This window comes from Salvelinus alpinus, chromosome 21 (genome assembly GCF_045679555.1).
Source record: "Salvelinus alpinus chromosome 21, SLU_Salpinus.1, whole genome shotgun sequence".
Taxonomy (NCBI): Eukaryota; Metazoa; Chordata; class Actinopteri; order Salmoniformes; family Salmonidae; genus Salvelinus; species Salvelinus alpinus.
Window position 1 is genome coordinate 16,725,293 of NC_092106.1, and position 27,421 is coordinate 16,752,713.

At 41.9% G+C, this 27,421-nt stretch overlaps 3 protein-coding genes across 3 annotated transcripts; all 3 read right to left on the bottom strand.

Annotated features, from left to right (window-relative positions):
- Window positions 1-1,224: 1,224 nt before the first annotated feature.
- Window positions 1,225-2,175, bottom strand: LOC139547502 (olfactory receptor 11A1-like). The gene has a single exon (XM_071356373.1). The coding sequence runs from the start codon at window positions 2,173-2,175 to the stop codon at window positions 1,225-1,227; it is 951 nt and encodes a 316-aa protein (XP_071212474.1).
- Window positions 2,176-9,782: 7,607 nt separating this feature from the next.
- On the bottom strand, window positions 9,783-10,688 carry LOC139547503 (olfactory receptor 6N1-like). Its single transcript, XM_071356374.1, has one exon. The coding sequence runs from the start codon at window positions 10,686-10,688 to the stop codon at window positions 9,783-9,785; it is 906 nt and encodes a 301-aa protein (XP_071212475.1).
- Window positions 10,689-11,823: 1,135 nt separating this feature from the next.
- LOC139547504 (olfactory receptor 1D2-like) lies at window positions 11,824-12,762 on the bottom strand. Its single transcript, XM_071356375.1, has one exon. The coding sequence runs from the start codon at window positions 12,760-12,762 to the stop codon at window positions 11,824-11,826; it is 939 nt and encodes a 312-aa protein (XP_071212476.1).
- Between the last annotated feature and the right edge of the window lie 14,659 nt (window positions 12,763-27,421).

The window sequence follows — 27,421 nt, forward strand, 5'->3', positions numbered from 1 at the left end:
CCAGATCTGTTTGTGCTATCATTCCAACTCCTTGTCATGTATGATATGACAACGAGTTGAATGTTAGCACAAACAGACTGGTACCCAGGCCATGTAGTTAGGGCTCTGTAGTTGATCTAACCAGGGAAAACAGAGAATAACTCAGGACGCTAAGTCCTAGCTATAGTCTAGAACCTAGGCCCAGAGCTTTTTCTGTTCAGGTAAAAGTGAGGACCCTTATTTTCTCTCTGGGCTTCCTTAAGCCTACAGTACACTTTTCCCCCAAATATTGCATCCTATTCCCAATATCAGGGGTATTAAACTCTTACCCTACGAAGTCCGGGTCCTGCTGCTTTTATTTTTTGTTCTACAGGATCTGATAATTAGTCCCTGATTAGAGGGGACCAATGTAAAAAAGCAGTGGAAGTGGCTCCGAGGTCCAGAGTTGAATAGGGTACCATTTGGGATGCAGTCAAGACCAGCCGGGACTCTACAGGAGCCCCTCAGGTCTCTACAGGTTACTAGCTGCATTAATTGGTTCCCAGGGAACGAGGTGATAGAGTGGACTAATGACATGGTACCTAATTATTATTGGCTTCTGCTTTCCCCATGGTAAAGTGTGGATGGAGTACAATAACAAACGTGTCTATTTGGATTGTTACATTCTGTAGGTCAAACATATCTCACAGTGACCCCGGAAAAACAAGATACATTTTATCTCAATAAAGGTATCTGGTCCAGACAGAATATGGTTTGTTTTCATGCTAAAGTATTTCCCAAGATTTCTCTCTGGAAACATCAAACGATCATGTACCTACTGGGCCCTTTTTCCATTACTGATGGATCTAATGGTGGGCTAACCTTTCACACATTTACAGCAATTTATTCACTGTTGTTGATTGATCCAGACAGTTTTGCATATCTTAATTTATTTGGCTGTGTTTACACAGGTAGTCTAATTCTGATAATTTGCCAATAATTTGTCTTTTGACCAACCAGATCAGATATTTTGCCAATAATAAAGATCAGCCTTAAATGCAGCCTTAGATACTTCAATTTAAGAAAGAAATTCAAAGTCATGAACTTCTCCTGTTTTTATTTGATTTATATGACAATATTTCAATGTTTTACATTTACAACTCTCACCCCCATTCATTATTGCGACTAGCCTATCTGTAACAAAACACAAGTCAACATCACAAAAATCTAACAATCAGGACAGAAAAGGTCACACTAATGTTTAGCTTATGTTTTAGGGTACATACCTACAGGTAGTATGTTTTTACAAGCCTGTCTGATTTTAGCCATCCTAACTCCATACACAATAGGATTTAAAAGTGGCTGGCACATCAGATAGTACACTGATAAAATAGTGTGAAGTACAGTTGGAACATTTCTCATAGACTTTTCAAATCTACTCTGGAGCAGATTTAACAAACAGCCGAAAGAGAAGTTGAGCAGCGAGGCCAGATGAGGAGTACAGGTGCTGAAAGCTTTCTGTCTGGTCTCAATGGAAGATTTCAAACAAATAGTCAGAATCTTAATATACGAGAACACAATAGTAATTAAAGGGACAGCGACAGTCATAACAATACCACTGAGTCCATAGATGTTATTAACTGTCGTGTCTGAAGTTGAACAGGCAAGTTTTACTACCAGGTAGTTGTCACAATACACTTTGTCTATGACGTTTCCACACAATCGCAAACGAATAGTTAAAGACAGTTGTATGGTGAATTTTACAAAAGAGTACAACCATATTACACAAATTAAAATACACACCCTGTTGGGTGTCATGATGACGTTATACTGTAGTGGATAACATATAGCAAGGTACCTGTCGTAGGCCATGACTGCTAAATTGATGAATTCAGTAGTTCCATATGTGTACAAGACAAATATCTGTAGGTAACAGCACACCGTGGAAACTGTATGGTCATCTGAAACCAAATGAGTCATGAGAGCAGGAAACAAACCAGTGCTCCCATACAAGTCATTTACAAACAAACTGCACAGAAACAGATACATGGGTTCATGAAGGCTTCTCTCCATACATATAACGACAATAAGCACTGTGTTCACCATAACTATGGAGACATATAACACAGTTATTATAATGAAATACAAGTACTTTAAGTGTCCGCTATCACTATATCCAGCTAGTATAAATGACGTGAATTGTGTTGAGTTCATCATTTTCCCAATAGTACCTATAGAAGTATTTGGAGATATAGTTAGTTCACAAGACAAGTATAACAGTGTCTATCAGGTGAAACAATCTATCTCTTATTGACATCTCATAATTGCTTATCAAGACTCATTGCATTTTTGCCACAGCATTACTCTTCAAAGTGATTCCATGGAAAAACATTGTTACCTGTGGTTGTAATGGACATTGAGTAGAACATACTGCAAACATCATTCATCGTGTAAGTTCAATAATATTCATTTTTTGAATAACAAATACAATTGACACACTCTCAGCTTACAATTTTTTGCTTTACTGTTAAACTTGCATACACTCCAATTATAATGTGAGAATCAAACAGGATGCTAGTCTTGCAGAGCTGTGGTGTGGTAATTCTCCCTGGCATAAGTCACATATAACTCACCAGAGACCAGGATTAAATCCCTGTGTCCACCTTTCTCACTGATTCTCCCACTTGCCTGTCTCCCCCTTTAATTTCCTTACTGTCTGAATAAAGAGACAAAACATCAATAAAAATACGTACATATACGTATATCTTTTAAAACAGGATTTAAGTCTAGATCACCTGGTAAATTTCTCCAGACTGCCGTTGTGTGGACATAGATCTACTGTATGTTCTGTGTCAGTGGGCTATTCCACACTAAACTACTATCACATCACTGAGCTTTTATACCTTTTTTAAAGGCAGAAAAAACCCAGTATACAGCAGTGTGTTCACTTGAACTCCAATGACACAAATAATTAAATTGTCATGGTGTGACTCTCAGTGTCCCATGGGTGGTTAGGTTAGTGCAGTTCCGGCTCAGCTAATCAGTGACATAAATGGCCTGCAATATTTTCTCTCCGCTGCCCAATCCCGCTTAGGGCCCCCAAAAAGCAAGAGCCGGCCCTGGACCAGGTTGTTTTGCAAGGTCCATCCTCATCTTCATTTAATCTGGATCAGTTAAATTGATAATAGAGTGTGTGTGAGTGTGTGTGTATGCGTATGTGTGTGTGTGTGTGTGTGTGTGTGTGTGTGTGTGTGTGTGTGTGTGTGTGTGTGTGTGTGTGTGTGTGTGTGTGTGTGTGTGTGTGTGTGTGTGTGTGTGTGTGTGTGTGTGTGTGTGTGTGTGTGTGTGTGTGTGTGTGTGTGTGTGTTAGTGATGTGCAGGTTGACTCATTCCCTGCGGTTATATCAGTGGGCAGGTGGGTTTAAAGTGAGGAAATAGAAAACAAAAGCCTACCTTAAAAGATTTGGTGAAGTGGTAAAAGAGGATAATAGCAGTGTCAGCTATGTTATGTGTAAGGATTGTGAGGCGATATACAAATTTGACAGTCACAAGATGGGGACTTCAAATAGACCTATGACACGTCAAGATAACTGTAGCCTACTGTTCAGATGGGTTAAATGAAACCGAAATCTATTACCTCTCACATAGCCTTAATATTTACTTAACCCTTGTGTGGTGTTCGGGTCTGTGGGACCCATTTTCAATGTTTACTAAAAGAAAACAAAAGAAACATTTCATCCTGATACTCACTGGCCTTGGCTCATTTTCTGTGAAGAACATGTCAAATAACACATTTACATTGAGTGTACACTGTGCACCCCCCTACACATTTATATTACATATGTGGTGTTCGGGTCCACCCGAGGGTAATAAAAGTGTGGAAAAGTGTGTGTGTAGGTGAAAACAAGTGAAAATTAAACAAAAAGGCTTGCTGTGTGCTTTTACTCTGTCTTCCTCCTCCCTGGGCCTGCTGTTTCAACAAAGCACCAAGAACTTGTCTGTCTCCCTCCCTGTCTGCCTGTCTCACGCTTTTCTCGCACTCTTTACCCTTTGTAGTGTGTGAAACAACATTATTTCGATACGTTGTAAAAATTTCTGTATTTTCCCACACTCTACCCCAGCTGTGCAAATTGGGGGAGGGACACAACAAATACATAGATTTGCATGTGTGGCTCCTTACCACAATCAATCAGCATTTCTGTTCAGAGGGCCTAATAAATAATTTTTGCAGAGAGAGAAGCGAATGTTGAAGGAGCGTCTTCCGCTTTGGAAGATGAAGAATTTTCAGTATATGAGGATTATGTCTCTGTTAATTCGGAGTCTGTCATTGAATTGGAAGAAGAGGATGAGATTGACCCTCAGCTAGCCCCAGGACCAGCCCATCAGCAACCAGCTCATCAGCAGCCTGCAGGAGGAGAAATATGGATGAGAAAAAATTGTCTTCTTTCCCAAGGAATGAGCCACCCTGCAAGGCTGCCAATGTCATAAAGATGCAACCAGGGCCGACGCGGATCGCGGTTACTCATGTGAAGGACATAAAGTATTTTTTTGAACTGGTCATCCCAGACACCATCCAGAAAATCATTCTGGACTGCACTAATTTGGAGGGCGTGTTTTTGGAGAGAGATGGAAGGTGATGGACCAAACTCATTTTCATGCATACTTTGCGTTTTGCATCCTTTTTGGTGTTTTCGGATCCAATGGGGAATCCACAGGATCCATGTGGGATGCAGAAACTGGCAGATAATTTTTCAGTGTAAAAACGTCTCTAGAAAACTTCCACATTATTTCCAGGATTATCTGCTTCGATAACTGAGACAGCATACCAGCTCGGCGGCAGAGAGACAAGCTAGCTGTAATCAGGTCAGTGTGGGACAAGTGGGGGGACCACCTTCCCCTGTTTTACAACCCTGGGCCCTAACGTTACTGTTGATGAGCAGCTTATGCCATTTAGGGGCCGCTGCCCCTTCAGGCAGTACATACCGTCTAAACCCGCAAAATATGGACTCAAGATCTGGGCTGCCTGTGATGCTGCTTCATCATATACATGGCACTTGCAAGTGTATACGGGGAAGCCAGTTGGAGGAGTCCCTGAGGAGAACCAAGGGATGTGGGTTGTCCTGGATGTGTTACAGTGACTCCGTGGCCACAACATCACCTGTGATAACTTTTTTTACTTCTCACAAGCTGGGACAGGAGCTCCTCAAGAGGAAGCTGACGATGGTAGGAACAGTATGAAAAACCAAACTAGAGCTCCCACCTCAGCTGTTGAATACACGGAACAGGCCTATCAATTCCTCTAAGTTTGTGTTCACGGCCGACACTTCCCTTGTGTCCTACGTGCCAAAGAAAGGCAAAAATCTGGGACTCATGAGTACGCTGCATAGGGATGGGAGAATCTGTGGCCAGGAACATCAAAAATCTGAAATCATAATGGATTACAATGCCACAAAAGGAGGGGTGGTGCCAGAACAACAACCTCTCCCTCAACTTGATCAAGACAAAGGAGATGATTGTGGACTACAGGAAAAGGAGGACCGAACACGCCCCCATTCTGATCAACGGGGCTGTAGTGGAGCAGGTTGAGAGCTTCAAGGTCCTTGGTGTCCACATCACCAACAAACTATCATGGTCCAAACACACCAAGACAGTCGTGAAGAGGGCACGACAAAACTATTCCCCCTTAGAAGACTGAAAAGATTTGGCATGGCTCCTCAGATCCTCAAAAGGTTCTACAGCTGCACCATCGAGAGCATCCTGACTGGTTGCATCACTGCCTGGTATGGCAACTGCTCGGCCTCCGACCGCAAGCCACTACAGAGGGTAGTGCGTATGGCCCAGTACATCACTGGGGCCAAGCTTCCTGCCATCCAGGACCTCTATACCAAGTGGTGTTTACCGGGTCGTCCCCGGTAAACGGGGTACTGTCACGACTTCCGCCAAAGTCGGTCCCTCTTTTGTTCGGGCGGCGTTCGGTCAAAGTCACCGGCCTTCTAGCCATCGCCGATCCACTTTTAATTTTCCATTTGTTCTGTCTTTTTTTTACATACCTGGTTTCAATTCCCCAATTACACGTTCATTTTTTAAACCTCTGTTTCCCCCATGGTTTTTGTGAGTGATTGTTTTATTGTAAGTTCGGTCCGATGTTTGTGGGCTTGATATTAGTTCTTTGTTTTACTCATCTCTGCTGTCCTGCGCCTGACTCCTCTGCACCAGCTACACCCAAAACCTTACAGTAGATCTGTATAATAGGATATTTTTTGTCCTCCTAATCTAATAGAAAAATCATAACACTACTTCATCACAGAGGGAAGGAACAGAAAAGCTACAATCAATGGTTGGCTAGTCAATATGTCAATCCAACTCAAAATGCAAGGTTTATCCAATCACAAGTGTAAATCATTTGACTCCGCCTATTTTGAGGTTAGTCCTTCATATTTGGAAGTTTCTCTGTTTCTGTTACTGTTACTAACTGAAGCTATACACAGCCTATAAGACAGTACAAATACATAATTTTGAATTGTCAGAATGCTATTATAGACAATCCTTTTGTCAGAATATGAATAGAGAATATATGTTCAAATTTGAGAAACGTTTGTGTCATGATTCAATTAAATAGAAATTCTGAATAAGATATTTCTGTTCAGTATTCTTGTATCTTATTTATGCAATTTATATCACAAAAAAATGTGTAGGTTACATTCAACCATGCTTTCTTGTTACATACATATTCTTGTTATTGCATTAATGAAATAATGAATTGCCTTCAAAAGCAGTTGTGATGATCCATTTATTTTGAGAAATACACTGAGGAAGAGGCCTGCTTAAGAACATTGATACGTTATAACTCTACAACCCCCTAAAATGTAAATGATTTTATAGTACTGTTACCACAAGCATTATATACATCATTTTCTTTTCAGAGTATTTAGAATAAAGCACCAGTGGGGGAAAATACACTATATATACAAAAGTATGTGGACACCCCTTCAAATTAATGTATTCGGCTATTTCAGTCACACCCATTTCTGACAGGTGTATAAAATCGAGCACACAGCCATTCAATCTCCATAGACAAACATTGGCAGTAGAATGGCCTTACTGAAGAGCTCAGTGACTTCAACGTGGCACCATCATAGGATGCCACCTTTCCAACACGTCAGTTTGTCAAATTTCTGCCCTGCTAGAGCTTCCCCAGTCAGCTGTAAGTGCTGTTCTTGTGAATTGGAAACGTCCAGGAGCAACAACGGCTCAGCTATAAAGTGGTCGGTCACTAAAGCCCACAGAACGGGACCGCAGAGTGCTGCAGCCCGTAGCGAGTAAAAATAGTCTGTCCTCGGTTGCAACACTCACTACTGAGTTCCTAACTGCCTCTGGAAGCAACGTCAGCACAATAGCTTAGTTGGGAGCTTCATTAAATGGGTTTCCATGGCCGAGCAGCCGCATACAAGCTTAAGATTACACTGCGCAATGGCTTGAGTTGTGTTAAGCTCTCTACCATTGGACTCTGGAGCAGTGGAAACGCATTCTCTGGAGTGATGAATCATGCTTCACCATCTGGCAGTCCGAAGGACGATTCTGGGTTTAGTGGATGCCCGAATGCAGAGTGCCAAATGTAAAGTTTGGTGGAGGAGGAATAATGGTCTGGGGCTGTTTTTCATGGTTCAGGCTAGGCCCCTTAGTTCCAGTGAAGGGAAATATTAACGCTACAGCATACAATGACATTCTAGATTATTCTTTACATCCATCTTTGTGGCAACAGTTTGGGGAAGGCCCTTTCCTAATTCAGCATGAAAGTTAATTAAAAAAAATATATATTTATTTTATTTAGCTAGCTAAGTCAGTTAAGACCAAATTCTTATTTACAATGACGGCATAGCCCGGCCAAACACGGACAATGCTGGGCCAACTGTGCACCGCCCTATTGGACTCCCAATCACAGCCAGATGTAAAGCAGCCTGGATTTGAACCAGGTACTGCAGTGACCACTTTTGCACTGAGATGCAGTGTCTTATCCCACTGCGCCACACGGGAGAACAACACCCCTGTGCACAATACAATGTCCATACTAAAATTGTTCGTCGAGATCGGTGTGGAAGAACTTGACTGGCCTGCATAGAACCCTGTCCCCATTGAACAACTTTGTGATGAATTGGAATGCCGACTGCGAGCCAGGCCTAATCGCCCAACATCAGTGCCCGACCTCACTCATGCTCTTGTGGCTGAATGGAAGTCCCCGCAGCAATGTTCCAACAGCTAGTGGAAAGCCTTCCCAGAAGGGTGGAGGCTGTTATAGCAGCAAAGGGATGAGAAACTCCATGTTAATGTCCTTGATTTTGAATGAGATGTTCGACGAACAGATGTCCACATACTTTTGATTATGTAGTGTGTGTATTGAAGAGTAGCGTTGCATATTGTTGTTCTTCATTGGAAAGTAAATACCTCCATAAGGAGTCACAAAATTGCACTATTGATTGCACCCTTTTCCCTTTATAGTGCACTACTTTGGCTCTGGTCAGAAATAGTGCACTAAATAGGGAATAGGGAGCAATTTGGGACGTAACCCAAGCATTTTCCTGCTCAAGAAGTGTGTTACAATTAATCTATTCTTGATATATTTGTGAATCACTTTACCAGAAGAGGGTGATATACAGAACCAGTCAAAAGTTTGGACACACCTACTCATTCAAGGGTTTAAATATATTTAGATTGGTTTAACACTTTTTTGGTTACTACATGATTCCATATGTGTTATTTCATTGTTTTGATGTCTTCACTATTATTATACAATATAGAAAATTGTAAAAATAAAGTAAAAACACTTGAATGAGTAGGTGTTCTAAAACTTTTGACCGGTAGTGTATATATACATAAAAAAATAAACGGAAATATCACATTCACATAAGTATTCAGACCGTTTACTCAGTACTTTGTTGAAACACCTTTGACAGCGATTACAGCCTCGAGTCTTCTTTGGTATGACGCATGCAGCTTGGCACAGCTGTATTTGGGGAGATTCTCCCATTCTTCTCAGGTTGGGAGCTTCGCTGCACAGGTACTTTCAGGTCTCTCCAGAGATGTTAGATCGGGTTCAAGTCCGGGCTCTGGCTGGGCCACTCAAGGACATTGAGTGGCCCAGAAGTCACTCCTTGTCCCAAAGTCACTCCTGCACTGTCTTGGCTGTGTGCTTAGTGTCGTTGTCCTGTTGAAAGGTGAACCTTCGCCCAAGTCTGAGTAGGTTTTCATCAAGGATCTCTCTCTAATTTGCTCCGTTCATCTTTCCCTCAAACTGTTGTCGCTTTGTTATTATGGAGAATTGTGTGTAGATTGAAAGAAAAATCAATTTTATAATAAGGCTGTAACATAACAAAATGTGGAAAAAGGGAAGGGGTCTGAATACTTTCCAAATGCACTGTATAAATCATATATATTTATGCTCCAGACACTGACATTGCTCATCCTAATATTTCTGTATTTCTTTATTCCATTATTTTATTATTTTAGATTTGTGTGTATTGTTAGATATTACTGCACTATTGGAGCTAGGAACACAAGCATTTTTCTACACCAGCAATAACATCTGCTAAATATGTGAATGTGAGCAATACATTTTGATTTGCTACAATTACTCTATTCTTGGAATATTTGTAAATCATTTTCCCAGAGGAGGGCGATAGATAAAACAAATAAGGGACCATTTAACCTTGCAACAGTTTTGCCAGATTTTAACTTTATTTTTGTTGACTTCTGATATCAATCAGGAAGTCTCCCTGTTGTGTAAGATCATGTAACTAACCTCTCACGTCAATGCTTTTATGTCTATTTCACTTTATAAAAACTGCTCTTCGAATTTTCTGGAGGTTAAGTCCATATATGACAGGGTTTAAGACAGGTGGTATAACAAGGAATTGTACAGCCATTGCATTACGCATATTTAGCGTAATATTTACATTACTATTCCATCCTTGCAAAGTGTCAAAAAGGGTCACTGTGATGAAAATAACCATTGTCAATAAATGTGGCACATATGTCTGTGTGAATTTAATCCTTCCCTTAGCTGACTTTACACAAGTCCTTACAATCTGATAGTACGAAAATGCAATGAGAAGTATCTGTAAAACATGTACCACTATTATACAAAAGCTCAAAATATGATTGATGGTTATGGGTAAACATGAATGGTTTACTATAGACACATTGTCACAGAAGATTTTATCAATGCGCGATCCACACAAAGGTAGTCTGGCAGTTAAACTAAGTGCTATGAGTGCTATAAATAAAGAATAACACCAAGAAAATAAGAGTAACTTTCTAACAGTTAAAGATGTCACAATGGTATGGTATAGTAGTGGTCTGCATATTGCCACATACCTGTCGTAAGACATCACTGTTAGAGTAGAAAGTTCACACAGGACAGATGTGTATATTACATAGGCTTGAGTCAAACATCCACCATAAGATATCACCTGAACATCTGACTGAAGGTCCAGTAACAACTTGGGGTAGAAACCAGCAGTTCCATACAATCCATTGACACATAAACTACACAGAAAGATATACATGGGCTCATGGAGACCTTTCTCCTGAATGATTGTTATGATCAGAGTCAAATTCACAGTGATGATGAGAAGGTATGTGATAAGAGACAAGATAAAATATACTGATTTGTTGTTAAATGTCTCCTGTAAGCCAAAGAGATAAAAGAACTTGACTTGGGTTGAGTTCTCCATAGCTTTTGCTAATTTTCTTCCTCTGGTCAATGCAGCAATTCTTAGTCCTTACAAGGCTTGAGCGTGTATGGAGGGGAATGTATGTGTGTGAATTATTTGATTATGTGTCCACAATACTTCTAACAAAACAAATTCATATCCTCCATCAAACTCTTATTCTTAAAAATAAAATAAAATATCCCGAAAATATATATTATCAGACTTCTGAGGTGTGAAAGATATAAAGAAACTTGTGCCTGTGAAATGTGTTCTTGCTTGACACAGGGATACTGCTCCAATAACTTGTATATTAATACCACCAGAAGACAGTCAAAATACATGATTTCAAATTGTCAGAATATGAACATAGGCAATTATTTTGTCAGAATATTAATATAGAATATGTATACGCTGGAGAAAAATCTACATCTAGTAAATAAATTAAATGGGAATTCAGAATGTGATATTTCTGTTCAGTATTTATTGTATCTTGTTAATGCCATTTACAATCACTCCAAATATGTAGCCTACATTCAACCTTACTTTCTAGTTTCATGCATATTTGTGTTATTGCACCAATTAAACAATGAATTGCCCTCCAAAGTGGTTGTGAACACACATATATTTGAGATACACTGAGGATGCCTGTTTATAAGCACATATATACATTATCACAACTCAGTAACCTAAAAAGAATCAATATATTTACTGTATTGTAACCACAACCATTAATGACATCATTTATTTTTGTTAACAGTATTATGAATAAAGCACCCAGTGGGGAAAATATACGTCGAAGGAGTAGCTTTGCATATTGCTGTTCTTCTTTAAAAAGTTCTTAACTGCATAAGGAGTCACATATTTGTGCTATCCATTGGACCCCATTTCCTTAATAGTGCACTACTTTGGCTCTGGTCAAAAGTAGTGCACCATAAAGGGAATAGGGTGCCATTTGGGACGCATTCAAGCATTTTCCTGCTCAGGAGGTGTGCTACAATTACTCTATTCTTGGAATATTTGTAAATAATTTCCCCAGAAGAGGGCGATAGACATAAACAAATTAGGGGCCATTTAACCGTGCAACAGTTTTGGTAGATTTTACCTTCATTTTGTTGACTTCTGATATCAGTAAGTCTCCCTGTTGCTTAAGATGTAACTAACATCTCATATCCAAGATTTTATGTGCATTACACTTTCTAAAAACTGCCCTTCGAATCTGCTGGAGGTTAAGTCCATATATGACAGGGTTTAAGACAGGTGGTATAACAAGGAATTGTACGGCCATTGCATTACGCATATTTAGCGTAATATTTACATTACTATTCCATCCTTGCAAATTGTCAAACAGGGTCACTGTGACGAAAATAAATATTGTTATTAAATGTGGCACACAGGTCTGTGTGAACTTAATCCTTACCTTAGCTGACTTTACACAAGTCCTTAAAATCTGACTGTAAGAAAATACAATGAAAAGTACCTGTAAAACATGAACCACTATTATACATCGGCTCAAAATGTGATTGATGGTAATGGGTAAACATGCATGTTTCAGTATAGATGGATTGTCACAGAAAATTTTATCAATGCGAGATCCACACAAAGGAAGTCTGACTGTTAAACTAAGACTTATCAGTCCTATAAATAAAGAATAACACCAAGAAAATAAGAGTAACTTTCTAACAGTTAAATTTGTCACAATGGTATGGTATAGTAGTGGTCTGCATATTGCCACATACCTGTCGTAAGACATCACTGTTAGAGTAGACATTTCACACATGACAGATGTGTATATTACATAGGCTTGAGTGAAACATCCACCATAAGATATCACCTGAACATCTGACTGAAGGTCCAGTAACAACTTGGGGTAGAAACCAGCAGTTCCATACAATCCATTGACACATAAACTACACAGAAAGATATACATGGGCTCATGGAGGCCTTTCTCCTGAATGATTGTTATGATCAGAGTCAAATTCACAGTGATGATGAGAAGGTATGTGGTAAGAGACAAGATAAAATATACTGATTTGTTGTTAAATGTCTCCTGTAAGCCAAAGAGATAAAATAACTTGACTTGGGTTGAGTTCTCCATAGCTTTTGTTAATTTTCTTTCTCTGGTCAATGCAGCAATTCTTAGTCCTTGGAAGGCTTGAGCGTGTATGGATGTGAATAAATTCAAGTGTGAATCATTTGATTCTGTTTAGGCTCAGACTAAACACAATAGTTTTAACAAAATAAATTCTCATCCTCCCTCAAAGTCGTACAATAATTTTTAAAGATCCCGATAATATCTGTACCATATCAGACTTCGGAGGTGTGAAAGAAAAATAAACTTATGTCCATAAAATGTCTTCTTGCTTGACAGAGGAGACTGCTGCAATAACTTGTCCTGGTAGCCTCTAAATATACCATAGTGTATGATCACATGGGATTGTAGTTTCATCGTCACCATGTAACCACTCCATAGAGATGGATCTATATTGAGTTTATGACAAGCAACTAATTGGATTATATTTACTCAGCCTATTTATGTTTTAACCAGGAAAACTGAGGATGTCCTAAGGACATTCGGCGATGTTCACATCAGGTCCCTTTAAGGCAGCATTTCCCAAACTCGGTCCTTGGGACCCCAAGGCTGCATGTTTTATTTCTTGCCCTAGCATTACATAGCTGATTCAAATAATCAAAGATTGATGAATAGTTGATGATTTAGTTGATGATTGACCCCCTTGGGGTCCCCAGGACCGAGTTTGGGAAAGCTGCTTTAAGGGTTTCAGCGAGACATTATCCCACTGATGTTCTGAGACCACTCTACAAACATTAAAACATGACGTTAACCTTGGGACCATAAGAGGACGGTCAGCACAGATCCCAGTTCGGTCCGAGTATAACGTTATAAGATATTTTAATGTCCCTTAGGGAACATTATGAAAAGGTTCCTATTTGTGTCACACCTTGATCTGTTTCACCTGTCTTTGTGCTTGTCTCGGGTGTCGCCCGTCTTCCCCAGTGTATTATACCTGTGTTCTCTGTTTGTCTGTTCCCAGTTAGTTTTGTTCGTCAAGCCTACCAGCATTTCCCCCCTTGCTCCTGTCTTTTTCTTGTTCCTGTTTTCTAGGTTTCCCGGTTTTGACCATTCTGCCTGCCCTGACCCTGAGCCAGCCTACCGTTCTGTACCTTGTCACACCACCCTGGATTATTAACCTCTGCCTGCCCTGACCCAGAGACTGTCTGCCGTTCTGTATCTTATGGACTCTGATCTGGATTACTGACCTCTGCCTGCCCTTGATCTGTCGTTTTGCCTTGCCCATGTTCTAGTAATAAACTTTTGTTACTTCGACACTGTCTGCATCTGGGTCTTCTCCTGAAATGTGATAATTTGTTTCTTATAAGACATTAACCATGGGACAATTAATGACCACAAGGAGACGTTTCATGATGGCCAAGGGGAAGTAACATTATGGTTCCAAGGGAACGTTCTGTTTATTTCCGGGTAAGTTACCAGGACGTCACAGAGGACCATCTCAGGACCTTTTTAGGATGTTCTCAAGACTTCATTTTACTAGTCTTCAGGAAGTCATGTGATGGTTCCAAGGGAACGTTCTCTGGGGGACTTTTGTCTAGCTCCCTGTAGTTTACCAGGACGTAATTGAGGACCATATCAGTACCTTTTTAGGACATTCTCAGGACTTTCATTTTACTAGTTACGTTGGGTGAAAGTCCCAAGGAAATGTCCCTGCAAACAAAATGAATCATTAGGATGTCCCCAGAATGTCACAAAATGCTTGTCTTTTTATTTATTTATTTCACCTTTATTTAACCAGGTAGGCTAGTTGAGAACAAGTTCTCATTTGCAACTGCGACCTGGCCAAGATAAAGCATAGCAATTCGACACATACAACAACACAGAGTTACACATGGAATAAACAAAACATACAGTCAATAATACAGTAGAACAAAAGAAAACAAAAAGTCTATATACAGTGAGTGCAAATGAGGTAAGTTTAAGGCAATAAATAGGCCATGGTGGCGAAGTAAATACAATATAGCAATTAAACACTGGAATGGTAGATGTGCAGAAGATGAATGTGCAAGTAGAGATACTGGGGTGCAAAGGAGCAAGATAAATAAATAAATACAGTATGGGGATGAGGTAGGTAGATAGATGGGCTGTTTACAGATGGGCTATGTACAGGTGCAGTGATCTGCTCTGACAGCTGGTGCTTCAAGCTAGTGAGGGAGATATGAGTCTCCAGCTTCAGAGATTTTTGCAGTTCGTTCCAGTCATTGGCAGCAGAGAACTGGAAGGAAAGACAACCAAAGGAAGAATTGGCTTTGGGGGTGACCAGTGAGATATACCTGCTGGAGCGCGTGCTACGAGTGGGTGCTGCTATGGTGACCAATGAGCTGAGATAAGGCGGGGCTTTACCTAGCAGAGACTTGTAGATAACCTGTAGCCAGTGGGTTTGGCGACGAGTATGAAGCGAGGGCCAACCAACGAGAGCGTACAGGTCGCAATGGTGGGTAGTGTATGGGGCTTGGTGACAAAACGGATGGCACTGTGATAGACTGCATCCAGTTTGTTGAGTAGAGTGTTGGAGGCTATTTTATAGATGACATCACCGAAGTCGAGGATCGGTAGGATGGTCAGTTTTACGAGGGTATGTTTGGCAGCATGAGTGAAGGATGCTTTGTTGGGATATAGGATGCCGATTCTAGATTTAATTTTGGATTGGAGATGCTTAATGTGAGTCTGGAAGGAGAGTTTACAATCTAACCAGACACCCAGGTATTTGTAGTTTTCCACGTATTCTAAGTCAGAGCAGTCCAGAGTAGTGATGCTGGACGGGCGAGCAGGTGCGGGCAGTGATCGATTGAATAGCATGCATTTAGTTTTACTTGCGTTTAAGAGCAGTTGGAGGCCACGGAAGGAGAGTTGTATGGCATTGAAGCTCGTCTGGAGGTTAGTTAACACAGTGTCCTAAGAGGGGCCAGAAGTATACAGAATGGTGTCTTCTGCGTAGAGGTAGGTCAGAGAATTACCAGCAGCAAGAGCAACATTATTGATGAATACAGAGAAGAGAGCCCGAGAATTGAACCCTGTGGCACACCCATAGAGACTGCCAGAGGTCCGGACAACAGGCCCTCCGATTTGACACACTGAACTCTATCAGAGAAGTAGTTGGTGAACCAGGCGATGCAATCATTTGAGAAACCAAGGCTGTCGAGTCTGCCAATAAGAATGTGGTGATTGACAGAGTCGAAAGCCTTGGCCAGGTCGATGAATACGGCTGCACAGTAATGTTTCTTATCGATGGCGGTTATGATGTCGTTTAGGACCTTGAGCGTGGCTGAGGTGCACCCATGACCAGCTCTGAAACCAGATTGCATAGCGGAGAAGGTACGTTGGGATTCGAAATGGTCGGTAATCTGTTTGTTAACTTGGCTTTCGAAGACCTTAGAAAGACAGGGTAGGATAGATATAGGTCTGTAGCAGAGGGGGATGACCGCGGCAGCTTTCCAATCTTTGGGAATCTCAGACGATACGAAAGAGAGGTTGAACAGGCTAGTAATAGGGGTTGCAACAATTTCGGCAGATCATTTTAGAAAGAGAGGGTTCAGATTGTCTAGCCCGGCTGATTTGTATGGGTCCAGATTTTGCAGCTCTTTCAGAACATCAGCTATCTGGATTTGGGTGAAGGAGAAATGGTGGGGGCTTTGGTGGGTTGCTGTGGAGGGTGCCGGGCAGTTGACCGGGGTAGGGGTGGCCAGGTGGAAAGCATGGCCAGCCGTAGAGAAATGCTTATTGAAATTCTCAATTATAGTGGATTTATCAGTGGTAACAGTGTTTCCTAGCCTCAGAGCAGTGGGTAGCTGGGAGGAGGTGCTCTTATTCTCCATGGACTTTACAGTGTCCCAGAACTTTTTTGCAAATTTCTGTTTGAAAAAGCTAGCCTTAGCTTTTCTCACTGCCTATGTATATTTGTTCCTAACTTCCCTGAAAAGTTGCATATCACAGGGGCTATTCAATGCTAATGCAGAACGCAACAGGATGTTTTTGTGCTGGTCAAGGGCAGACAGGTCTGGAGTGAACCAAGGACTATATCTATTCCTAGTTCAACATTTTTTGAATGGGGCATGCTTATTTAAGATGGTGAGGAAGGCACTTTTAAAGAATAGCCAGGCATCATCTACTGACGGGATGAGGTCAATGTCATTCCAGGATACCCCGGCCAGGTCGATTAGAAAGGCCTGCTCGCAGAAGTGTTTTAGGGAGCGTTTGACAGTGATGAGGGGTGGTCGTTTGGTCACAGACCCATTACGGATGCAGGTAATGAGGCAGTGATCGCTGAGAAAACAGCAGAGGTGTATTTGGAGGGCGAGCTAGTTAGGATGACGTCTATGAGGGTGCCCGTGTTTACGGATTTGGGGTTGTACCTGGTAGGTTCATTGATCATTTGTGTGAGATTGAGGGCATCAAGCTTAGATTGTAGGATGGCCGGGGTGTTAAGCATGTCCCAGTTTAGGTCACCTAGTAGCTCGAGCTCAGAAGATAGATGGGGGGCAATCAATTCACATATGGTATCGAGGGCACAGCTGGGGGCTGAGGGAGGTCTATAGCAAGCGGCAACAGTGAGAGATTTGTTTCTGGAAAGGTGAATTTTTTGAATTAGAAGCTCGAATTGTTTGGTTACAGACTTGGATAGTAATACAGAACTCTGCAGGCTATCTTTGCAGTAGATTGCAACACCGCCCCCTTTGGCAGTTCTATCTTGGCAGAAAATTATATAGTTAGCGATGGAGATTTCAGGGTTTTTGGTGGTTTTCCTAAGCCAGGATTCAGACATGGCTAAGACATCCGGGTTGGCAGAGTGTGCTAAAGCAGTGAGTAAAACAAACTTAGGGAGTAGGCTTCTAATGTTAACATGCATGAAACCAAGGCTTTTACGATTACAGAAGTCAACAAATGAGAGCACCTGGGGAGTGGAGCTAGGCACTGCAGGACCTGGATTAACCTCTACATCACCAGAGGAACAGAGGAGAAGTAGGATAAGGGTACGGCTAAAGGCTATACGAACTGGCCGTCTAGCACGTTCGGAACAGAGAGTAAAAGGAGCAGGTTTCTGTGCACGATAGCATATATTCAAGGCATAGTGTACAGACAAAGGTAAGGTAGGATGCGAGTACATTGGAGGTAAACCTAAGCATTCAGTAATGATGAGAGAGATATAGTCTCTAGAGACGTTTAAACCAGGTTATGTCATCGCATATGTAGGAGGTGGAACAACATGGTTGGTTAAGGCATATTGAGCAGGGCTAGAGGCTCTACAGTGAAATAACACAGTAATCACTAACCAGGACAGTAATGGACGAGGCATATTGATATTAGAGAGAGGCATGCGTAGCCAAGTGAACATATGGGTCCAGTGAGTGGTTGGGCTGACTGGGGACACGGCGATTCAGACAGTTAGCAGGCCGATGCTAACAAGCTAACAGTTAGTAGGCCGGGGCTAAACAAGCTAGCAGTTAGCAGACCGGGCAGGCAAGCTAGCAGTTAGCAGACCGGGGCAGGCAAGCTAGCAGTTAGCAGACCGGGGCAGGCAAGCTAGCAGTTAACAGACCGGGGCTAGCAAGTTAGCCTTTGGGGGACGTCGTGATGGGGGTAAGTCTGTTTTTGCCTCTTCGTGCAGTGACGTCGATAGACCAGTCGTGGAATTAGTAGGGTTCCAAGTAGCTCTAGGTAGCTAGTAGGCCGCGGTTAGCAGAATGGGCCTTTAGCGGACATCGCGCCTGAGGGGCGTGTTGGAATCCTCGGGCAGATTATGTCGGTTTTCCAGTCGTAGAGGATTGGCATGGTTCCGTGCCTCGTACTGGCAGTAGAAGGGGTCCGGATATTGTAGCCCAGGAGTGGGCTTCGGTGGTAGCACAGGAGCCCTGGCCCCACTAGCTTCAGGCTAATTGGTGCTTGCTCCGGGATGGAAACGCTAGCCAGGAGTAGTCAACCGGGATTGCGGTTAGCTAGTTGCGAAGATCCAGATGAAAATTTGCTGTAGGAATCCGGGGATATGGGGGATTTTTTTAAATTAATAATAGGTCCGTTATGTCTAAAGTGGTCAGGATGTTATGTCTTGGTCCCCTCGAGGATTTTTCCTAGGCAGCATCTACTCTTCCTGGGGTCCAGCAAAATTAAGGTTGTTATACAATTTTTAAAACTTTACAATACATTCACAAAAGATTTAACAATACATTAAGTGTATGCCCTCAGGCCCCTACTCTACTATCACATATCTACAACACAGAATAGATGTGTACGTGTGTGTATAGTGCGTATGTTATCGTGTGTGTATGCATGTGTCTGTGCCAATGTTTGTGTTGCTTCAGTCTCCACTGTTCCATAAGGTGTATTTCTTTCTGTTTTTTCAATCTAATTTTACTGCTTGCATTAGTTACTTGATGCAAAATAGAGTTCCATGTTATCATGGCTCTATGTAGTACTGTGCGCCTCCCATAGTCTGTTCTGGACTTGGGGACTGTGAGGAGACCTCTGGTGGCATGTCTTGTGGGGTATGCATGGGTGTCCGAGCTGTGTGCCAATAGTTCAAACAGACAGCTTGGTGCATGCAACATGTCAATACCTCTCACAAAGACAAGTAGTGATGAAGTCAATCTCTCCTCCACTCTGAGCCAGGAGAGATTGACATTCATTTTGTTAAAACTTCTCACGAGTCACCAACCCTGATCCGGTAGCACCCCCCACCCCCCCCCCCCCCACTGAGTAGCATAGCTAGCATAGCGTCACAAGTAACTTGTAGCATCTAAATATCATTAAATCACAAGTCCAAGACACCAGATGAAAGATACAGGTCTTGTGAATAAAGCCACCATTTCAGATTTTTAAAATGTTTTACAGGGAAGACACAATATGTAAATCTATTAGCTAACCACGTTAGCAAAGGACACAATTTTTTTTACTCCCAACAGTTTTTTTCCTGCATCAGTAGCTATCACTAATTCGACTAAATAAAAAAATATATAGCCACTAACCAAGAAACAACTTCATAAGATGACAGTCTGATAACATATTTATGGTATAGCATAGTTTTCTTTTGGAAAAATGTGCATTTTTCAGGTATAAATCACAGTTCTACATTGCAGCTGCAATCTGAAATAGTGCTGACCCAGCCAGAACAATTACAGAGACCAACGTCATATAACGAATTACTAATCTTAAAACATTTCAGAAAAATACACAGCGTACAGATATTGAAAGCCCAACATCTGGTGAATCCAAACAATATTTCAGATTTATTAAATGTTTTATAACGAAAACAAAATGTAGCGCTAAATTAGCATAGCTATACCAGGCAGATTCGGCTAGGCGCCCACGGCCAGTTCACATGCACAACAGATATGATATAACATCGTAAATTGGGTCTTACTATGGCTGATCTTTCATCAGAATGTTGATCAAAGTGTCCTTTGTCAAGATGAGTCGTTGGTTCCGTTCAGAATTGTTCCTTTCCCACTCCATTTAGCACAGGTACTGGTCGAGTGGCACGGATCTCTCAAACGTAAATAAAATCAGACAACGGAACACCACAAAACTCCCGAAAAAATTAAAATAATCTGATTAAACTATATTGAAAAAACATACATTACGATGATATGGTCACATGTATCAAACAAAATTCGACACGGAGATAGTTTTCATCCATAACGCCAGCAAAACAGTACACAATCGCAGCTCCAACTCGTGCGAATCAGAAAACCGGAAGTTGTCGGTCACGCCAAAGAAATAGGTCTTATTTCACGTCAGTACCAGATAAACAAAGAATTTCTCCTCTGACGTCCTCTTGACACCCAGAGGAAGGCGAATGAAGTGTGTTTCTGGTCATAGGGGTCATGACCATATATAGGCAGAGCGTTGAAGCGAGCATAGACTTCTTGCATTCTACTTCTTGGTCAGGGAAAGTGCTGTCAAATGACTTGTGTATCACTCAGAGACAAAATTGAAACGGTTTTAGAAACTAGAGATTGTTTTCTTTCCAATGGTATTATTTATATGCATATAGTAAGAGCAATAATTGAATAAGAGGCAGTTTAATCTGTAGAGCAAATTATGCTAATGGGAAAATAGCACCCCCTGTATTCTCAAGAAGTTAATGATAGCTCTCTGTGTACCTCTTTGTGGCACCTGACCACACGACTGAACAGTAGTCCAGGTGCAACAAAACTAGGGCCTGTAGCAGTGCTTTACTGTGGACAGATTTCTCCGATCTTAGCTACTGTTGTATCAATATGTTTTGACCATGACAGATAACAATCCAGGGTTACTCCAAGCTGTTTTTTCCCCTCAACGTGCTCAATTTCCACATTATTCATGACAAGATTTAGTTGAGGTTTGGGTTTAGTGAATGATTTGTCCCAAATAAAATGCTTTTAGTTTTTGAAATATTTAGGACTAACTTATTCCTTGCCTGTCACGATCGTCTTGATGAGGAAGAGTGGACCAAGGCGCAGCGTGATAATGATACATCTTCTATTTATTAAAATGAAGACGAACACGAAACACTTAATACAAACTAACAAACGTGAAGCTACAAACGAAAGTGCATACACAAGCTACTGACGTTAGACATAGACAATTACCCACAACAGCCTAATGCCTATGGCTGCCTTAAATATGGCTCCCAATCAGAGACAATGATAGACAGCTGTCTCTGATTGAGAACCATTCAGGCAACCATAGACATACCTAGACACCTACACTAAACACAACCCCATAACACACAAACATCCCCCCTGTCACACCCTGACCTAACCAAAATATTACAGAAAACAAAGATAACTAAGGCCAGGGCGTGACATTGCCACCCATTCTGAAACTAACTGCAGCTCTTTGTTAAGTGTTGCAGTCATTTTAGTCGCTTTAGTAGATGTAGTGTATAGTTTTGAGTCATCCATATACATAGACACACTGGCTTAACTCAGTAAAGATTGAAAAAGGTAAGGGGCCTAGACAGCTGCCCTCAGGAATTCCTGATTCTACCTGGATTATGTAAGAGAGGCTTCCATTGAAGAACACCCTCTGTGTTCTTTTAGACAGGTAACTCTTTATCCACAATATAGCAGAGTGTGTAAATCCATAAACATTAGATTTTCCAGTGGCAGACTAATATCGATAATGTCAAAAGCCGCACTGAAGTCTAACAAAACAGCCCCCATAATCTTTATATCATCAATTTCTCTCAGCCAATCATCAGCCATTTGTGTAAGTGCTTGTTGAATGTCCTTCCCTATAAGCGTGTTGAAAGTCTGTTGACTATTTGTTTACTGTAAAATAGCATTGTATCTGGTCAAACACATTATTTTCCAAAACTCTACCAAGGGTTGGTAACAGGCTGATTGGTCAGCTATTTGAGCCAGTACAGGGGGCTTTACTACTATTCTTACGTAGCGGAATGACTTTTGCTTCCCTCCAGGCCTGAGGGCACACACTTTCTAGTATGCTTAAATTGAAGATATGGCAAATAGGAGTGGCAATATTGTCCGCTATTTTCCTCAGTAATTTTTCATCAAAGTTGTCAGACCCCGGTTGCTTGTCATTGTTCATAGACAACAATAATTTTTTCACCTCTTCCACACTCACTTTACAGAATTTTAAATTACAATGTTTGTCTTTCATAATTTGGTCAGATATACTTGGATAAGTAGTGTCAGTGTTTGTTGCTGGCATGTTATGCCTAAGTTTGCTAATCTTGACAATTAAAAAATAATTAAAGTAGTTGGCAATATCAGTGGATTTTGTGATTAATGAGCCATCTGATTCAATAAATGATGGAGCTGAGTTTACCTTTTTGCCCAAAATTTAATTTAAGGTGCTCCAAAATGTTTTACTATCATTCTTTATGTCATTTATCTTTGTTTCAGAGTGTAGTTGCTTCTTTTCTTTCAGTTTAGTCACGATTTCTCAATTTGCCATACGTTTGCCAATGAGTTGTGCAGCCAGACTGTCACGACTTCCGCCGAAGTCGGCCCTTCTCCTTGTTTGGGTGGTGTTCGGCGGTCGACGTCACCGGCTTTCTAGTCACCACCGATCCATTTTTCAGTTTCGTTTTGTTTTGTCTGTATTACACACACCTGGTTTCAATTCCCCTATCATGTTCCCTATTTAACCCTCTGGCATACATTTCTGTTCTGTCCGTGATTGTTTGTTTCGTTAGTGGTTGTTGTTGGTGCATGTGTGTTTGTTATATTCCCTATGAGGAATTTTTGCTTGTATTTTGAGTAAACGCCGTTGTTTTGCTCAACATCTGTGTCCTGCGCTTGACTCCGCTACATCTCTGCACACAATCCCTGACACAGACTTATTTGCCATTATTTTTGCCTCATCCCTCTCAACCATACAATTACTCATCAATCCACAGAGATGTAACAATTTTTCCAGTCATTTTCTTAATGGGTGCAATCTTATTAGTAACTGGGATAAGCAATTTCATTAATGTGTCAAGTGCAGCGTCTGGTCGCTCTTCATTAAACACCACGGACCAACACATTCTTTATATCAACAACATAGGAATCACTACAAAACTTATTGTATGACCTCTTATACACTATATTAGGCCCAGCCTTTGGAACTTTGGTTTTCCTAGATATGGCTACTATATTGTAATCACGACATCCGATGGATATGTATACTGCTTTAAAGCAAATTTCTCCAGCATTAGTAAATATGTGCTGTTTGTAACTACTCTGGTAGGTTGACTGATAACCTGAACCAGGTTGCAGGCGCTAGTTACAGTTTGAAGCTTTCGCTTGAGTGGGCAGCCTGATGAAAGCCAGTCAATATTTAAATCACCCAGAAAATATCTCTCTCTGTTGATATCACATACATTATCAAGCATTTCACACATGTCATCCAGATACTGACTGTTAACACTTGGTGGTCTATAGCAGCTTCCCACCAGAATGGGCTTTAGGTGAGGCAGATGAAACTGTAGCCACATTACTTCAACACTATTTAACATGAGATCCTCTCTAAGCTTTACATGAATATGGTTCTGAATATAAACGGCCAAACCTCCACCTTTGACATTCCTGACATTTTTCTGTAGATCTTAAAACCATGTATTGCCACCAATGTATCAGACCTCAGGATAAGACCCAGATGAAGACAGTTCGAAATAACAAATGTTTATTTACAAAACAGGGGGCAGGCAAATGACAGGTCAAGGGGCAGGTAGAGGTCAGTAATCCAGGGCAGAGTCCGTAAGGTACAGAACGGCAGGCAGGCTCAGGGTCAGGGCAGGCAGGGGTCAGTAATCCAGGGCAGTGCGAAAAGGTACAGAACGGCAGGCAGGCTCAGGGCCAGGGCCGACAGAATGATCAAAAACTGGGAGAACTAAAAAACAAGAACTAACGAGAAACAGGAGTACGGGAAAAAACACTGGTAGGCTTGACGAGACAAAACAAACTGGCAACAGAGAAACAGACAAACACAAAACACATGCATAAATGCACAGGGGATAATGGGGGAAATGGGCGACACCTGGAGGGGGGTGGAGACAAGCACAAGACAGGTGAAACAGATCAGGGTGTGACACCACTGTATCATCAAAGATATTATCTAAGTGAGTTTCAGAGATTGTCAGAATATGAATGTCTGTTACTAGCAAATGATTGATTTCATGAACCTTGTTTTTTAAACTACATATATTAATGTGTGCTTTTTCTAGCACTTTTCTGGGATGCTTGATTGTTTTTATTGCTTTACTGGGAAGCTTAGCAGAGGTAGACATGCGAATGTTATTTATGTTAGTGCAGGGTGAGCTGCACACAGTGGACTTCCTACTAGGGCTCACCACCTACTAGGACATTTGAATATTACTGTATAACTGAACATGCACAATGTAATCATGTATGTCAAATATGTACATTGAAAAAATTGTATGGTAAAAGCAATGTGTGTGGGTGTCCCTAACATTGCCAAAAAACAAAGAGCTGTGAATGGACCAGTGGTTCACTAATCAGGGACTTGATGAGCTTGGCAACAGTAACAAGGGTTGATGTGTAATGCTACTAGGGTACGCGTGCCCTGGGTAGAAAACGTTTCTTTGCGACTATCAGGTGACATCCCCATGACAAACCAGGAACTACACAAAAACCTCCAAGGGACCATGAAACAACGTCCGAGGATTGTCCTAAAACTGTCCTCTGGAAAATCCTGGGACAAAAATGGAACTAGACAAAACATCCAGGGGACCATGACGCAATGTCAGAAGAATGTGCTAAAACGCAATGGCAAGCCGTGACTATCAAACGTAGGCCTTAAGAGAGACCAAAAACCTTCAATAGCCTAAATTGTATCAAACTAAAAAAGTCCCAAAAAGAACAGAACCGGCACAGACACAACATGTGACACAAAGCATTTAATAATAAGACCAGCAAAACAAACACTATTTACACAATAACCAGATGAGGCAGTCTGGGTATTGTGATCACGGCGCGCTGCCTAGTGACTATCCCTTTTACCAGCCGTAAGCACTCAGTGTGCTATACTGGGAGCAGTGACATCCAAGTAATAAACCCTCACAAAAGTGTGTGGTGATGCCCAACTCGCCGCAGCACAAATATCTCCTATAGTCAACCCTTTATTAAACAAGACACCGCCAGACCCCTGGAGGAGTGGACGCATACACCGCTAGGTAACCCCTGCCCCTTGCTGCTATATGCCAGGGAGATAACCTCTACAATCCAGTTGGAGAGACGCTGCTTAGAGAGCGCCCTGCCACGAGCTGGATTAGCAAAACAGACAAAAAGCTGTTCACATAACCGGATATCAAGGGTCCATTCAATGTATGTGCGTAAAGCTTGCACCGGACACAAGGTATTTAACCTCTGTTGCTCTCCAGAAGCAAATGGATGAGGTGAAAAAGGAAATAGCTAAAAAGCTAAAGACCTGTAGGACATAGCCATGACTTTCGGGGAGAAGGCCGCATTTGGACGCAATGTCACCTCAGAGTTGCCCGGGGAAAACTGAATACAGGAAGGGTGTACAGATAACACTTGAAGGTCCACAACATGTTTAGCCGAGGCCAAAGCTGCACACAGCGCCTCTAAAAGTCCCATGTGGGCACAATAGGTTTAGATACGGGTCTGAGACAATGTAAACCTTTCAGGAACCGCACCACCAGAGGGTGAGCCCCCAGTGAGGCTCCATTAATCCCCACATGACATGCTGAGCTAGCAGCCATGTATACTTTTAACGTGGAGAATGCTTGTTCCTGCTATAAAATCTCCTGTAAAAACATAAGGATGTCATTCACAGAGCACTGAAAAGGAACAAGTCCTTTATCTTGGCACCAAAGCTCAAACGGTTGCCACTTATACGCATACAGCCCTCTCATGGAGGGCACCCTTGCAGACTGAATGGTTGAAATAACATTCAGAAGTAAACCCCTAGCCAGCAGATTGGCCCTCACAGGGGCCAGGCCAATAAGAACCAAATCTCTGGCCTCTCGTGCCAAACCTGTCCGTGCACCTTGGTCATCAGGTCGCTGTGCAATGGGAGTTACCACGGGCCCTACCTAAAAGGCGAATGATCTCCACTAACCAAGGCTACTTGAGCCAACGGAGCCACAATAATTAATGATAATGAGTCAGAGCGACTGGCGCAAACGCGCAAAAGAGGGTCAGAGGACACTGTTGCACCAAAGATTCCCTTCCCAACGGGGCAATCGGGACACCCATCGATAAAAATAGACGACAGTGTGTGTTTTCGTGCAATGGGTAAAGATCTATGTCGGCCATTCTGAACTGGGCAGCCACCCAGGGGTGTAGTCTCCAATCCTGTGGAAGAGGACCCCTCTGGATAGCATCTCTGCACCAGAGTTGAGGCAACCGTGAACATGCACCACCCAAAGTGAGAGCGAATGTGTAAGGCTCCACAGTAGGAGGTGGAGTGACCGAGTCCCCCCCTTTCTGTTGATGTTTGCCACCGTCGTCATGTTGTCGGATCTGACCAGCACCTGCCGGCCCGACAAATGCAAGAGGAGGTGCCTGAGCGCTAAGTACACAGTCATGAGTTCCAGGCAATTGATATTCTGGGGACCCTGTGACATCGTCCATACTCCCCAAACTCAGATAGAGGACCTACCTGGTAACAAAGTATGCCACTCTGTCTTGATAATTGACACAGAAAACACACCACACCGTTGCGGACACCCACTTCACTTTGTTGGTGATATGACGAGAAAAAACGATTCAAACAGGCCATACCACAAAACAGTCTTAGAGGACTGCTTAACCTGTGATGTGCTGATCGATTCAGGCTCAACAATTTCCCTCATATCTCAAACTTTCTCAAAAGGGCAGTGGACCCAGCAAAACGTTGGTTAAAAATGGAACAATGCGACACTAAACTCTGAGGTTTCACTCAGGCTACCTTGCCTCTCACCAGGCATCTCCTCCTAACTTCCAGAGTATGTCACTTATCCACCCTGTGTACGTGAATAGCATTGACACCCAGCAGATGCTGATTGGCATATATTTAATAGACCTTCTGGTACCACTAATGGATTGGAAAAACAACCAAGTATCAGAACTCATGATAAGACCCAGATGCAGACAGCTAGAGTCACAGATGTTTATTAACCCAAACAGGGGGCATGCAAAAGACAGGTCAAAGGCAGGCAGAGGTCCGTAATCCGGGGCAGAGTCAATAAGGTACAGAACAGCAGGCAGACTCGAGG

Bases quoted from the DNA above. Each gene is read 5' to 3' on its own strand.
- LOC139547502 (XM_071356373.1), bottom strand. From the start codon at position 2,175: ATGATGAACTCAACACAATTCACGTCATTTATACTAGCTGGATATAGT.
- LOC139547503 (XM_071356374.1), bottom strand. From the start codon at position 10,688: ATGGAGAACTCAACCCAAGTCAAGTTCTTTTATCTCTTTGGCTTACAG.
- LOC139547504 (XM_071356375.1), bottom strand. From the start codon at position 12,762: ATGGAGAACTCAACCCAAGTCAAGTTATTTTATCTCTTTGGCTTACAG.